The 16,793-nt window shown below is 38.8% G+C and overlaps 1 protein-coding gene across 2 annotated transcripts in view; it reads left to right on the top strand.

Moving 5' to 3' along the window:
- PUS7 (pseudouridine synthase 7) overlaps positions 1–16,793 on the top strand; it is a 48,134-nt gene that overhangs the window by 20,421 nt on the left and 10,920 nt on the right. For both annotated transcript variants that reach the window (XM_069461745.1, XM_069461746.1), the window contains 4 exons: positions 2,155–2,232; positions 9,262–9,390; positions 10,219–10,344; positions 16,339–16,400. In XM_069461745.1, the coding sequence (XP_069317846.1) occupies positions 2,155–2,232; positions 9,262–9,390; positions 10,219–10,344; positions 16,339–16,400 (395 nt within the window). The remainder of the gene's footprint in view (positions 1–2,154; positions 2,233–9,261; positions 9,391–10,218; positions 10,345–16,338; positions 16,401–16,793) is intronic.

Raw genomic sequence — 16,793 nt, 5'->3', positions numbered from 1 at the left:
ACAAAATCAAACACCAGGAGTGTATTTTCCTCTTTCCACAATAATGGAAAAAGGAGCAGGGGCATAAATCATAGATAGCAAATGTGCTTCCCAATAATAGTTTTCTTAGGCAATAGGTGAATTAATTTTCTTTGATTCCCATGCATATTGCCAATAATTCAGGGTGAAAATTCTGTTAGTAAATTATTTCACAGTTGACAGTTACCAGTCCATCTGGCTGAAAATAAAAATTAACTTTCTCCCCAGAAAGCATATACTTTGACGTGGTTGCAAAGTCTGGCTTTACCAAACTGGGAGCTCCCAATTCCTGGAGGCTGATGAAATGGAAAAACCTGAGACCAGTCAGATTTTCTCATAGGAGTGCAAATATAGCAGAGATTGGATCTCTGAGGGTGGGCAAGGTGCCGAAGCTTTTTTAAAAAATAGAAATGGTTGCAGGCACCACAGCAAATCTGTATGCTATGGAAATTTGCTTTCTAATATATATTTAACTCAGTTTAAATATGGTAACGTAGTGTATTAGTTTGCTAGGACTGCCTAACACAGTAAGCCACAGACTGAGTGGCTTAAACAACAGAAATTAATTTTCTTTCATTTCTAGAGGCTAGAAGTCCCAAGGTCAAGGTGTCGGCAGGTTTGGGATTTTTTGGAGGCCTCTCTCCTTGGCTTGCGGGTGGCTGCCTTCTCACTGTGTCCTCACGTGGCTGTTCCTCTGTGCACACGCACCCCTGGTGTCTGTGTGTATGTCCTGATCTCTTCTTATGAAGACAATGGTCAGATTAGATTAGGGCCCACCCCAAAAGGCCTCGTTTTAACTTAATCGCCTCTTTAAAAGCCCTGTCTCCAAATACAGTTACATCCTGAGGTACTGAGGGCCAGCACTTCAACATACGCATTTTAGGGGATATCATTCAGCCCATAACACATGGAATCCAATTAAGTAACATTGTTTTTTTTTGCTCTATTTGTTAGCTCCCTGGGAGAGAGTCTATGGTACCATGTCTGTAAACTGAGCCAAAGAGAATAGACTGTTCCTGACAGGAACAGACAGTAGAGGAAGAAGTTCCTCTAAGATCTGGAGTTGAGGATTGCTTGGGTTCAAGAAATACTTCCTATTTTTTTCCTTTTCATATGGAGCAGTTAAGTTAATAAAATATGTCTTAGTTAACTAGCTTCCTTGTATCTTCATATTAAAACTATTCAGAGGCCGGGCGCGGTGCTGTAATCCTAGCACTCTGGGAGGCCGAGGTGGGCGGATCGTTTGAGCTCAGGAGTTCGAGACCAGCCTGAGCAAGAGCGAGACCCCATCTCTACTAAAAAATAGAAAGAAATTATATGGACAGCTAAAAATATATATAGAAAAAATTAGCCGGGCATGGTGGCGCATGCCTGTAGTCCCAGCTACTCGGGAGGCTGAGACAGGAGGATCGCTTGAACTCAGGAGTTTGAGGTTGCTGTGAGCTAGGCTAACGCCACGGCACTCACTCTAGCCTGGGCAACAGAGTGAGACTCTGTCTCAAAAAAAAAAAAAAAACTATTTAGAGTCCTGGTTTAGCATTTGACTTTGTACAAAGCCATAGCATGCATTTAAGGAAAATTCATACACTATTACTTTTTAAAAATGAAGATAAAAAATTTTCAAAGTGGTACATTATATCCCTAGAATGCATTTTTCCTCATTTTCACAGTTTTATGTAATCTAATGATTGTAGATGATCAATAGGAAGTGCATTATTTCCTTTTTTGTTACTGGCTAGCCAAGTCTTTGAACACCAGATTTTAACTAATAGCCACAGATATTCTAAGGTACTGCTAAAAAGGGAATTGTTCAGGCATCATTTACTTTTTTTTTTTTTTTTTAATGAGTTATGGTCTCACTGTGTTGCCCCGGTTGGCATTGAACTGAACCCCTGGGCTCCAGCAGTCCTCCCTCAGTCTCCTGAGTAGCTGGGACTGTGCCCAGCTATCACTTACTTTTCTAGCTTACATATTAGTTTATGTTTTCCTGGATTCATTTTTTTTAAATAAAGTGTCTCCTAATTCTTCTCTTACTGCGTTATGTTTTTAAGTATATTTATTTCAAAATTTAAATTATAAGAAAGATGATTTTCTTATGGTGTGTGTCTTCAGATGATTTTCTGTCTCTCTTACCAGAGTCAAGCCAAATATATTCTCCTACATGGGAACCAAAGATAAAAGGGCTATAACAGTTCAAGAAATTGCTGTTCTCAGGTAAGTAGAGAGTCCATGACATGATTTGTACTGTAAAAATACTAGGACTGCTTTTCAGAATTCTTAAATTTACTTTGTAGGTTTATCTCTTCCATCTTTAGATGGTACCTCTGCCTATTTAAAAATTACTTTTCTGTTTGTTTTTTTTTTCTTGCTTGTATTTCCTAATGTTTTTATATCAGACATGTATTATTTATGTAATTTTTAAAGGATTTTTGTGGTAGAGCCAAGAGTATAAGTGCTTCTTTCTCTATTTTGTTCATTTATTATTAAATATAGGTATGTTATTTAAATTTTAATTAAAAAATAGTGAGCTCTTTTGTTCTACAGATTAAAAAAGATGGTCTCTGCTTTTGAAGCAATTATAATTTAATGGAGCAGACAGACAAGTAAATCAAAACTTATCCTGCGCAAGATAAATGCTGAAATAGATGTATGCTCTGGATATCAGGGTATGCCTTTCAGCAAGCAAGGGACTGGACATAGAGGGCAGGCAGGGAAAGCTTTCACAAAAAATGGGATGCTTGAGTTTTAATTTAGATCAGGGCTTCTCAGCCTCTGCTCTATTGACTTTTTGGGCTGGAAAATTTTTTGTTGTGGGGACTATCTTGTGCATTGTAGGATGTTTAGCAGCAACCCTAGTCTCTACCAACTATAGAACAATAGCAGCCCCCCTTCCCTGCTTAGTTATGATAACAGAAAATGTTTCTAGACATTGTCAAATATCCTCTGAGAGGCAGAATTGCCGCTGGTTGGGAACCACCAGCCTAGATTCTGGAAGGATGAGTAGGGATTTCCTGGGGCTGGGGAGAGTCTAGGGCTGTTTGTTCCAAACCAAGAAAAGAGCTTCTGAAAAGACATGGGAAAGTGCATTCGGTACCTGGCATGTAATTTAGTTTTTCGAAAGTGTAGCAAGAAAAAGGTTTGAGGGGTAGGCAGGATGCAGATCCTGAAGGGTCCTTTAGGTCATGTTAAGGACCTTTGACTTGACCTTAATCTAAACAGGGGCAGTTGTGTGTGGAGGCTGGATTAGGGGTCACAGGCAGAGCAAGATGCATGAAACTGGAGATCAGCACTATTGCCATGTTCTGGGGAGGAAGAACAGAGGTTTGATCCTGCTCGGTCACAGTGAAGGTAAAAGGGAAGGATGAATTTAATAGCTATGTGGCATCCGAAAATCTTAGGCTTTCATCTTACTGCACCTCCAGAGGTTAGGAGTGCTGGGAGGGAGAAATAACGTAGGGACAGGAGGAAATTTTAGGAGGTGATGCGTTCGTTATCTTGCATGTCGTGATGGTTTCATGGGCTTATCCACATGCACATTTTGAACTTGTACATTTTAAATATGCGCAGTCTACTGAATGTCAGTTATACTACAGTTAAAAATAAAGTTGTCTATGTTTGCTGTCCCCACTTTATATATTTATTTGTAATTCTCCCAATTTTTCATAAAGAATTTGAGGTGCTGTCTCCTCTTGCCCCCATAATCCAATCAGGCTTCTTTCCCACCACTTTTCTGATTCACTTGAAATGATGTAGTGGTTGAGCTCTTGGTTGCATCCTAGTGGATTATTCCAGTCTTTTTCTTCCTTTACCATGGTGTAGAAGAAGAGTTCATCTTCTCTCCATCTCTTTTACTGGTGAGGTGTGCAAATGTTGATGTGTTTGAAAGAGAGCAGGAGGACATGCTTGAAGGTGAACAGTGTTCCTACCTGGTGGCCTGGTTTCCTTTCCTCCCTGTGACTGCTAGCATGTAGAGTTGTCTGCTGGGGGTGAGGGGGCAGGCGGCAGATAAGGGGACTTGAAAGGAGTGTGCAGGTTTGAAATAGCCTCTGCAGGTGACGGGCCAGTGGGCTCACCAGACACTCAGATGAATGAGAGTGGGGGGAGGTGGCAGTTTGAGGGCTCAGGCTTTCCTTACTCTGTGCATATAGGACACAACAGAAGGTTTTTGCCTTCACTTTCGTATCTCACATATTGTGATCAATTCCTGTGATTTCGGTCTGGCTCTGTGAATTTTTGTCCTGATAAAAAAGATAAGTTGGTTCATTTTGTTTTCAACACAGAAAGAACTAGGTAGAAAATGAAAGTTCTGCCATAATTGTATTCCCTCAGAGATCACCTCGTTCACAACTTGATGTATGTTTTTTGAGGGACTTTTTCTTTCTTTTACCAAAATATTTATACAAAATGTTCTTTTCACACGAACAATAAATGATATACCTCATTCCCTGTTAATATATAGCAAAATATAATTAAATATATGAATATATCCTAATTTATTAACTCTTACTCTATTTTTGAATGTTTACATTGTTTCCTGTTTCTTGCTCTTATAAGCAAGTCTGTGACAGATGTGTAGCTAAATCTTGGCACGCATCTGTAACAACTTCATTAAGATAAACTTAGCAGTGGGATCACTGACTTAAAGGGAATATGAAATTCTAATGGTTTTTGATAGGAAAGCCTAGTTGCCCTGCAGAAAGCTGATACCAGTTACCACCTTTATTCTAGTTCCTCAGAATCCACCCCAGCACACGGTTATAGTTGGGGGCTGGGGGGAGTGGAAATCATGAGCTAATTTGAGGGTCAAAATGGCGTCTCATAATTTTATTTTGCATTTTATTTTATTTTATTTATTTATTTTTTTTTTGAGACAGAGTCTCACTCTGTTGCCCCGGCTAGAGTGAGTGCCGTGGCGTCAGCCTAGCTCATAGCAACCTCAAACTCCTGGGCTCAAGCGATCCTCCTGTCTCAGCCTCCCGAGTAGCTGGGACTACAGGCATGCACCACCATGCCCGGCTAATTTTTTCTGTATATATTTTTAGCTGTCCATATAATTTCTTTCTATTTTTAGTAGAGATGGGGTCTCGCTCTTGCTCAGGCTGGTCTCGAACTCCTGAGCTCAAACGATCCGCCCACCTCGGCCTCCCAGAGTGCTAGGATTACAGGCGTGAGCCACCGCGCCCGGCCTTATTTTGCATTTTATGATGTGAAGTCTCTGAGTATTTGAAGACTGAGGATTTTTCTTTCTTTTCTTGGTCAGCCAGCAGGTGTCATACTTGATCAGGATGCTGCTCTGTCCTTACAGACTTTTGCTGCCTTTATCATCTTCCTGTTGACTTAGTAAGAAACCATATTAGACACCTAAACGTTGGCCCTTTGAAAGGACGTAGCACTTATCTTGCGGATACAGGCTGCCACCCTTGGTCGGCTTAGTGGATACGCGGGGCGGGGGAGAGTGGTTTTTCCCGTGAGAACTAGCGAGCAGGAGAAACACTCTGCCACGCAAGGACTTGAATGATTGCTGGATTGATTAATCCTGGGGATCAGCACTACTTCTTTGCAGCTTCATGTAACTCTAAAGCCACCTAGTCATTTTAACAGGATCTCAGACGGGAACATTCTCATTCAGAGTGATTTGTTTCTTTTCCTGCCTGTTCCTGCCGGTCTCCTTTCTGAGCTTGGGCCAGTATTTGCCTGGCTTTGTTAATAAAGGTTTTCTGTGCAACATGCTGCTTAGGTTGGCTCCTGATGTATAAAAGCAAGATTTTCATGTTCCCTAGTTTCACTGAATTTTCTGTGAATTTATAAAGAGCTGTTTATGCAGGATCATCACAGTTACAACTGTGAACAGTGTCACACAAACATTGTCAGCTTCCTTCCATCTTTTCTCAGGGGGCCCCTGCACCAACAAGAACTGAGTATAGTTCTTTTTGCTGTGCTGGTGGGATTCAGAAGTAAATGTCTATTGTATATTCAAGAGTAGACAATATTATTCAGCCATAAAAAGAAATGAAGTACTGACACATACTACAACATGGATAAACCTTAAAAACATGGCATCAAGAAGTCAGGCACAAAAGGCCACATATTGTATGATTCCATCTATATGAAATGTCTAAAATTGGGAAATATGTAGAGACAGAAAGATTAATGGTGGCCAGGGGCTGCAGGGAGACGGAATAGGAGTGATCGCTAAATAGCCGTGGAGTTTCTTTTTGGGGTGAGGGAAATGTTCTGGAATTAGATAGTGCTGACAGTTTTACAACATTGTGACTATCACTGAAGTGTATACTTTATGAAACTTAAAAAGATGAATTTTATGTTGTTAATTTTACCTCAAATTTAAAAAATAGAGTAGCGCTATCAGGTACTTCCGTGGTGCTATCAGGAAGCAGTCTCTAGGGAACTGTCTCTAGGACAGCCAAGTTGCCTATTTGATTCCTTTTTGCTCCTGACTCTAAATTATTCTCTCAGTTTCTGTAGCAATAGTTACTGACAAAAGAAGAGTTCTGTCCTCCTATTTCTCACTCTGTTCATATTAATCCTCTGCTTTCTGAATTCCTTGGGGTACAATTGCTAGATTAATTCATGCCCTTGGGTTCTTCCATTGTCCCCATATATCTGAAGTCAAGGGCCTGGTGCCTCTTAGCCACTCACTGCCTTAAGTCTGGACTATACCTGCTTCACAAACCCTGTGGGTTTTTTGTTTTTGTTTTTTTTATACAGAGTCTTGCTCTGTCACCTGGGCTAGAGTGCAATGGCGTCATCATAGCTCACTGCAGCATCAAACTCTTGTGCTCAAGCAATCTTTGTACCTCAGCCTCACTAGTAGCTTGACTATGGGTGCTCACCGCTACACCAGGCTAATTTTTCTAATTTTTTGTAGAGACAGGGTCTCGCTCTTGCTCTGACTGGTCTCAAACTCCTGATCTCAAGTGATCCTCCTGCCTCGGCTTCCCAGAGTGCTAGGATTACAGGTGTGAGCCACCAAGCCTGGCCCATAAACCCTGTTTAGAGTTGTCCTAGATTGTGTTTGGCCCTAAGGTTGAACAAGGATGGGGGAAACGGAGTACAAGATTTGCCCATTTCCTGACTTCTCTGGCTAGCTCCTGTATTTTATATTAATTAATGAGGTGATGATCATTTTTTTCCTCAAGAAAATTGGTCAAGCTATTTCTGCACATACTGAACCAGGAAACAAATAGGCTGATATATAATGTATCAAGGAATTGATTGAGTGTCCAGGAAGTATGGGGAGTTTTTATCAAAGAAAGAAGAATTCCAAGGGATCAGATGGCAAGCTGGTATTATATAGGCAAATTTTAAACAGTTTATTTAACTCAGCAACAACATATTTGTAACTAGGAAGTAGGATAAAATTTCCCCATTTTCTAATGTAGTGTTGGGACTTTAGAGGCCTGTGGGGCAAAGACATCCCCGTCTGTGGGGCTGCTTTCATTATTAGCCACTTTGGGGCAGAACTCAGCCTTTTGTGCAGACCCAGTACCCAAGATCCACATGTAGACCTAGTCCTGTACTCCCAGGCAAAGCTGGAACATGTCTCCTGGTAGCAGGAGTGAGCACAAAGTCCAACGCTGGAAACCACAGACAGTCTAAAGGAGTAAAAGTGAAGTATGTTCTTCAACAAAGTGAAACACATGGGAGGTAGCTCCTGTAGCCACCACTGCTCTCTAGCCCAGGTGACAGAGCAAGACCTTGTCTCAAAAAAAAAAAAAAAAAAAATGGATAGCATATCCATGCAAGGCAGCTGCTATACTGTGCAGCCGTACAAAGAACAAGGCAGCTTCAGAAATACTGCATGGAGAAGGCAAATCTCTAACTTGGCTTTTTAAGTGAAAAAAGCAAGATGGCAGAACAATTTATAATGTACCAAAATTTGTTTCTTAAAAGGGAGGACCTTGGTGATTGTTACAATGGTGTGTTCACTTTGTAAAAATTCATCAAGCGGAACATTTATGATTTGTGTATTCTTCTCTGTATATATGTATGTGTGTGCATGTATATGTGTGTGCGTGTGTGTGCGTGCGCAAAGGTTACCCCGCAAAAAAATTTTCTAAAAAAGCAAGAAGACAATAGATACACGTTTATATATATAGAAAGTATTTCTGGAAGGAAATACAAGAAACTTAACATTGTCTGCCAGTGAAGGGAGACCGGAGGATAGAGATAGGACAGAGGCTTTTCAGTACTCTGTTTTTCTACAAATACTACCTATTGAAGAAGGCAAGGAATTTTTGATGAAAATTTTGTAATAGCATAGGAAATATTTATATTAAATGATAGCAGCAGGGTACGGATTTGTGGCAGGATTCCAGCCATATGTATCTTTTCTTTTTTTTTGAGACAGAGTCTTACTTTGTTGCCTGGGCTAGAGTGCTGTGGTGTCAGCCTAGCTCACAGCAACCTCAAACACATGGGCTCCAGTGATCCTCCTGACTCAGCCTCCCGAGTAGGTGGGACTACAGACACATGCCACCATGCCTGGCTAATTTTTTCTGTTTTTAGTAGAGATGGGGGGGTCTCGCTCTTGCTCAGTCTGGTCTAAAACTCCTGACCTCAAGTGATCCTCCTGCCTTGGCCTCCCAGAGTGGTAGGGTTACAGGCGTGAGCCACCACTCCTAGCCAGATTCCAGCTATATATATATGTTTAACATGTGTTTAAAAAAGGAATGGGAGGAAATACAAAGTTAGATGTTAGCAAAAAAAAGTTAGATTTTTTTTTTTTTCAGGGTATGAATCTGTGAATTTCCTTTTCCTTTCTCTGTAGTTTTCTCTGTTTTCCAAATTTTCTGTAATGAGTTTACAGTATTTTTCTGATAGACAAAAATATGATTAACCCTTTTTTAAATATTTGATGCCATTCTTTATAATTATATGAGATTGTTCTATGTCTCCATCCCTTTTCTCACCCATACCCCCAACAAAAATTAGAAAATTCCACAGATATTATTCTGTTACTCATCAGTATATAAATACAAGAGGTTTTATGTATATAATAAATGGCCAGGTTTATATCATTCCAACAGGAGCACATACTGTTATGCTGAAGGAAGGATCCAGAAAGAAGAGAAAGATGCCTGCCCCGCCTGCTGCAGCACCTTTTCTTTGCTGGTGGTCATAGCTGTAGTGTAGTCTTGTTTCTTGCAGTCAGGTGTCTGAGACTATTTCAGTCAGACAACAGTTCATGATCCTCTTTCCACTCTTTTTTTTTTTTTTCTAAAGAATAACTGCACAAAGACTTGCCCACTTGAATAAGTGCTTGATGAACTTTAAGCTAGGGAATTTCAGCTATCAGAAAAACCCTCTGAAATTGGGAGAGCTTCAAGGAAATCACTTCACGGTTGTTCTCAGGTAAGAGCTGCAGGTAGGAACACAGACCAGGGAGCGTCTGGCTGGGTCATCTTGCGTCTGTTTGTGACGGTTGGTAACAAGGTCCAGGTTAGCTGCTACTGACACGAGTGGCAACAAGGGAAGGCAGAGCAAGGCCTGACTCTGGGGGAATTTGTACTGACACCGCACCCCTATAAAATGTAGCAGAATCTTGGGAAAGACACTGTCCCCTTCAAATACTGTGTTAAAAGACAAAGAGCCTGTGATTCCACTTATATGAGATACCTAGAATAGGAAAATTCATAGACACAGAGAGTAGAATAGAGGTTACTGGGGAAGTGGGTAGGGAGGGGAATGGACAGGTATTGTTTAATGGGTTCGGAGTTTCAGTTTGGGAAGATGAAAAAGTTTAGAAAGTAGATAGTGGGAAGGTTGCACAACAGTGGGAATTAATTAATTGTTTGATATATTGAGATGGGATCTGGCTGTATTGCCCAGGCTAGAGTGCCATGGCATCATCATAACTCACAGCAACCTCAAACTCGTGGACTCAAGCAATCCTCCTGTCTCAGCCTCCCAAGTAGCTGGGACTACAGGCGGGTGTGACCACGTTCAGCCTGTGAATGTATTTAATGCCACTGAATTGTACACTTAAAAATGGCTAAAATGGTAAATTTAATGTTATATATATTTTATCACAATTCTTTTCAATAAAACAAAGAGCCTTCAAGAGGTAGAGGGAAAGCTACAAGGGGGAGACATGGAAGCCAAGCCATAGTTATTTATGATACGTGTCCCTGAATGTGTTTGACTGTAAATTATTTTTCTGAATAATTTGGGGCCCTGCAGAAATATAACAGGAACAGATGACCAAGTACAACAAGCTATGAACTCTCTGAAAGAGATTGGATTTATTAATTACTATGGAATGCAAAGATTTGGAACTACAGCTGTCCCTACATATCAAGTTGGAAGGTTTGTATTTAATTTCTTAACTTTTATCTAAAAGAGCTCTCATAAAAAAGAAGCAGTTTTGTGTTTGGTAGTGTTTTTAATTATTTCTGGATTCCCTCATGTCTGGGGCAAATGAACCACTTTGTCCTACAGCTTTTGTTTTATTTTAAGATAATGTATGCACAAGAAAAAAAATCAGAGTTCAAAAGGATATGACCTGAAAAGTAAGTTTTTCTCCCACCCTTGATAGCCCATCCAGAGGTTCTATTTTTAAAAAAACAAACATGTCAGTCTTGGCACAGCAAGTGACCCAACAGTAGTCAGTTCCGTGAGTGAGACTCAGAGTGGCCAAGGATGATACGTTTTATGATCTCTGTTACCAAGTTCATTAAACTTTGATCTGCCCTTCCATCACCCCTTAAAGAAAGTGGTAGATGTTGGCCGGGCGCGGTGGCTCACGCCTGTAATCCTAGCACTCCGGGAGGCCAAGGCGGGTGGATCGCTTGAGGTCAGGAGTTCGAGACCAGCCTGAGCAAGAGTGAGACCCCGTCTCTACTAAAAATAGAAAGAAATTATATGGACAACTAAAGTGTATATATATATATATATATACACAAAAAATTAGCCGGGCATGGTGGCGCATGCCTGTAGTCCCAGCTACTCGGGAGGCTGAGGCAGTAGGATTGCTTAAGCCCAGGAGTTTGAGGTTGCTGTGAGCTAGGCTGACGCCACGGCACTCACTCTAGCCTGGGCAACAGAGTGAGACTCTGTCTCAAAAAAAAAAAAAAAAAAAGGAAAGTGGTAGATGTTATAATTAGCAAAGTGTAATTTATTTTAAGAATGCTGATTCACTTTTAGATAATAAGAAACCCTTCTAGGGTAACTTAGGGTAGGAATCTCATGACTAAATACCTGGGTTCATAAGCCTACTTATGGAGTCCTCGTGCCCAGCAAAGACTGTTATGGAAAGGAATTTTTCATGTGAGAGTTAGAATTGTAGTTACAAGCTGGGAGTGATTTGAGAGTTCATGTTCTTCCTTGTGTTTCAGACCCTTCATTTTTAACAAACATGGAACTTAGGCTTAGGGAGGTCTGCCTGAATTCACTAGTTCGTCAGCTGTAGTCTGAGAATAGAGTTTGCTTGACTTCCAGTCCATTGTTTCAGCAGCTAACTACAGGAAAATGCATTTGTTCGTGTGATTTTTAAAAGCACAAAATGATAAAATCCATCATATATTTCCTCTACCTCTTTGAGGTGGTATTGAGAAGGTTAAAGGCTCAGGTGAAATCATACTTGAGTTCTGAGCCTCAAATTACTCATCTGTAAAATGGAGATAATAATACCAACTTCACAGGGTGGTAAAAATGAAGTGAGATGATGTTTATGCAGCACCTATTTCTATGCTTAGGTATAGTAAGCACACAATAAGTAGAAAGCAATATTTTAAAATTAAAGCATACTAACCAAAGAAAAAATTATTAAGAAGATAATTATAGTAATAGTAATAATGGTGATAAAATAATATGTTTTTAATCTTGCTAATGGTCAGAGGACATTGATAAAGGTAGTAAAGATGGTAATTATATTAAGGGATAGAATATTTAAGAGAGGGTTGTATCAACCTATAAATTTGTAATTAATTTGGCAGAAGGACAGCCATGGGACCCGTAAGTTTTGTACTCCAAAGATAATATTAATAGCTAGTTAAAATGAGATCAGATTTATCCAGGAAGAAAAACTTTATAACATGCCTAAATGACAGTACAGGGTAAATTCAAAATTCTAAATAATTCATTTCTGCATTGTAAGAATATTTCCTACTTTCAGAGAAACCCACAGTTAACCACCGTAGACCCTCCTGAGGGAAGAAACAAACCCTTGGTTTATAGTTTAAAGATGGAAGAATGGTTTGTATCCAAAACATTAAAAACTCTTACAACTTAACGACAAAAAGACAACCCATTCTAAAACTAGGCATAGGATCTGAATAGACCTGTCTTTAAAGAACATAGACAAATGGCCAGTAAGCACACAAAAAGATGCTTAGCATCACTAGTCATTGGGAAATACAAATCAAAACCACAGTGAGATACACCACTTCATACCCACTAGGATGGCCAAAATGAAAAATACAGACAATAACAAGTGTTGACAAGGATGTGGAGAAATTGGAACCTTCATACATAGCTGGTGGAAATGTATAATGGTACAGCCATTTTAGAAAATAGCCTAGTAGTTCCCCAAAAGTTTAAAGGTTAAATAAAGAGTTTCCACATGACCCAGCAACTGCATTCCTATAACAACGAGAATTGAAAGTCATCTGTTCACACAAAAATCTATACCAATGTTCGTAGCAGCCAAAAAAGTGAAAACAACCCAAATGTCCATCCACGGATGAATGGATAAACAAAATTTAGTATATAATGGAATATTCAGCAATAAAAGAGGATAAAGTATGGACACATTCTATAACATGAATGAAAACATTATGCTAAGTGAAAGTAGCCAGTCACAAAAAGCCACATATTGTATGATTCATTTATATGAAGTGTCCAAAACAGGCAAATCTAAAAAGAAAGGGCCGGGGCAGGGCCAATTGGAGTGACTGCTGATGGGATAGGATTTCCTTTTAGGGTGATAAAAATGTTCTAAAATTGAGGCCAGGCATGGCGGCTTATGCCTGTAATCCCAGTACTTTGGGAGGCCTAGGTGGGAGGATCGCTTGAGGCAAAGAGTTCCAGACCAGCCTAGGCATATGTTGCCAACTCTACAAAAAGTTTTTTTAAAAAAATTTAGCCAGTGTGGTGGCTCGTGCCTATCGTCCTAGCTACTCAGGAGGCTGAGATGAGAGGATCACTTGAACCTGGGAGTTTGAGGTGGCAGCGAACTGTAATTGCACCACAAAACTGTTTGAGATATTATATTGCAAATATTGCAATTCATATATCTGATGACTTGCTTGTATTTAGAACATATAAAGAACTACAACTCAAAAACAACCAAAAAAACCAATTCAAAGATGGGCAAAGGACTTGAACAGACATTTCTCCAAAGGTATATTAACTAGTGCTCAACATCACTAGTCATTAGTGAAATGCAAATTTAAACCACAACGATATTCAGATGATGGGTACAATAAAAACCCAGACATCACCACTATACAATTCACCACTTGTACTCCTAAATCTATCAAAATTTTAAAACCACCCACAATGAAGTATCATTTCATAACCATAAGGATGGCTGTTTTCAAAAAAAGAATAATAAGTGTTGGTAAAGAAAGATGTAGAGAAATTGGAACCCTGTGCTTTGCTGGTAGGAATGTAAAATGGGGCAGCCATTGTACAAAACAGTATGCTGATTCTTAAAAAAATTAAATATAGATTATATTATGATCCAGTAATTCTGGGTATGTACGCAAAAGAAATGAAAGCAGGAATTCAAACAGATACTTGTACACCTATGTTCATGATAGCATTATTCACAATAGCCAAAAGGTAGAAGCAACCCAGTGTCCATCAAAACAATACGTAGTATATACATACCATAGAAATGTAAGTCAGCCTTTATTTATTTATTTATTTTTAGACAGAGTCTCACTCTGTTGCCTGGGCTAGAGTGCCATGGCGTCAAGCTCACAGCAATCTCAAACTTTTGGGCTTAAGCAATCCTTCTGCCTCAGCCTCCCGAGTAGCTGGGACTACAGGCATGTGCCACCATGCCTGGCAAATTTTTTTCTATATATATATTTTAGCTGTCCAGATCATTTCTTTCTATTTTTAGTAGAGACGGGGTCTTGCCCAGGCTGGTCTCGAACTCCTAACCTCGAGTAAATCCTCCAGCCTCGGCCTCCCAGAGTGCTAGATTTACAGGCGTGAGCCACCGCGCCCGGCCAGCCTTTAAACAAAGGAAAATTTTGACACATGGGTAATCCTTGAAAACTTTATGCTGATATAAACCAGTCACAAAGCAACGAATATTGTATGATTTCTCTCATATGAGGTTCCTAGGGTAGTCAAAGTGAAAGTAGAATGGTGGTTGCCAGGCATTGGGGGAGGGATAGATAAGGAGTTATTGTTTAATGGGTACAGAGTTTCAGTTGGGGAAGATTAAAAAGGTCTGGAGATGGATAGTGGTGATGATTGCACAATAGTACAAATGTACTTAATGCCACAGCGTGTATACTTAAAAATGGCTAAATTTTTTTTTTTTTTTTTTTTTTTTTTTTTTTTTGAGACAGAGTCTCACTCTGTTGCCCAGGCTAGAGTGAGTGCCGTGGCGTCAGCCTAGCTCACAGCAACCTCAAACTCCTGAGCTCAAGGGATCCTCCTGTCTCAGCCTCCCGAGTAGCTGGGACTACAGGCATGCACCACCATGCCCAGCTAATTTTTTCTATATATATTTTTAGCTGTCCATATAATTTCTTTCTATTTTTAGTAGAGATGGGGTCTCGCTCTTGCTCAGGCTGGTCTCGAACTCCTGAGCTCAAAGGATCCGCCCACCTCGGCCTCCCAGAGTGCTAGGATTACAGGCGTGAGCCACCGCGCCCGGCCAAAATGGCTAAATTTTATGTTACATGTATTTTACCACAATAAAAGATGAAAGAAGGAAAAATAAAATAAGAAAAGTATAAAACATCTTAATGTGCGTTGTGCCAGATAGGATGACTATTGTAAACCAATCTATACGTATTTAGTATGGCATTATATACTGAACCTTCACAGTATATATAGTAGCATCTTCAGGGTATTGAGAAGTCTTGCAGTTACAAAACTGTTTAATATATTATACCAGGCGTTGGCAAAGTTTTTCTGTAAATGGACAGTTAGTAACTATTTTAGCCATTGTAGGCCATACAGTGTTTGTTGCAGCTACTCAGCCTTGGAGTTACAGTGCAAAAAGGAGCCATGGACAATGTGCAAATGAATTTAACAAAGGTTTTTGAGCCATAGAGGTCTATTTCCATTATATCTGGCAGACCAATACCTACTACTGTGTTAATATTACACTTTTTTTGCAAATGTTGCTAAAGGCTTATCCAGCTAAATAATGTATCATCCCAGGAGTATATTTAATGACTGATTTAACATGGCTTGTTCTAGTTTAAGGATGGCCAGCAATAGGAAATCAATTAATATAATACATTATTGGATTGAAAATCCATACAGTCTTATCAGTAGATACCAAACAGCATTTTAGACAATTTAATATCCAGAAATATCCCATATGGATTAACTTAAAAGTGAAAATTATAAACCATAATTAACTGGATTAACAGAAAAATTAATAGAAGGGGATTTCTATATTCTTTTGTTAGGGAAGGCCTTTCTAAGCAGACTCCAAGAACAGAATCTTAAAAGAAACTTTTCAGATATGATACACAAAATATAACTTCTATATGGCTATAGTAAAATAAATGTTAAAAGAAAAATTACATACACTTAATAGATGCACCAATAGAGTCACAAATATACTCTAAAGTGTTAGCAGTGTTTAATTTGTTAGAGATTGAAAAGCAGGTAACCTTTCTTTAGTACTGTTTAATTTTTAACAAGCATGTATAACTTTTATAATCATCAAAAATAAAGGTATTTCCATTTTGGCAAGAATAATAAGGATAAATTGTGTTTATTCTATCTGTCTGGACAAGAAAGTATTTAACATGGAGAAATTTTTTGAGAAGTTTTAAACACGTTTTGGTACTTAATGACTTAACTGTGATTTACATAGATAATACTGTGTATAACAACTTGAAGCATGACTAAGTAGGTCTATACCATTAGAACCTTTTAAAAGTGTGAAATGATACTAAATGTTATGACTAAGCATTTTGTTTTTAATTTTAAAGTTCTTTTTCATTTACATTTGAAATCTGTACCATATTAGTTTCTCTGGTTACTTTTAAGTTCAATAAAATAATATAAAGTTAATATGGTTGTTGACTCTTCAAAGATTTGTGCATATAAAGTTATCTTAATGCAAAATTAAGCAAAATAAATACTGTTTAATTTTAGGGCTATACTACAAAATTCCTGGACAGAAGTCATGGATTTAATATTGAAACCCCGTTCTGGAGGTGAGAATAAAATTCATGTTAAGAAAATAGATAGAATGTTTGGCTAGGTATTTATGGCATTGCTTTGAGTGAAGTATATGTGCAAATTGGGGTGGTTATTTCAGAATTTTCTTTGTTTTATAATAAAACTATGGCTATTTCTTTGTATTTTTCACAAGTTTTTTGTATACATTTAAGATTTAGTGTTTATATCCTGTTTTTAGCTCTTTAGCTCATCTAATTTATTAATTCATAAATTCCACTTGGTGCACTGGCTCACCTGTAATCCTAGCTCTAAAACCATACTGTATGAAAAGGATTGAATTACGTTACAACTTGTCAAAATAATTATGTACACTGTGGATAATTATTCACTTGCAAACTAATAAAAGATAAAATTATCTAGTTTTAAGG

Source organism: Eulemur rufifrons, chromosome 29, assembly GCF_041146395.1.
Source record: "Eulemur rufifrons isolate Redbay chromosome 29, OSU_ERuf_1, whole genome shotgun sequence".
Lineage (NCBI taxonomy): Eukaryota > Metazoa > Chordata > Mammalia > Primates > Lemuridae > Eulemur > Eulemur rufifrons.
This window is presented reverse-complemented; position numbering and strand designations above follow the sequence as displayed.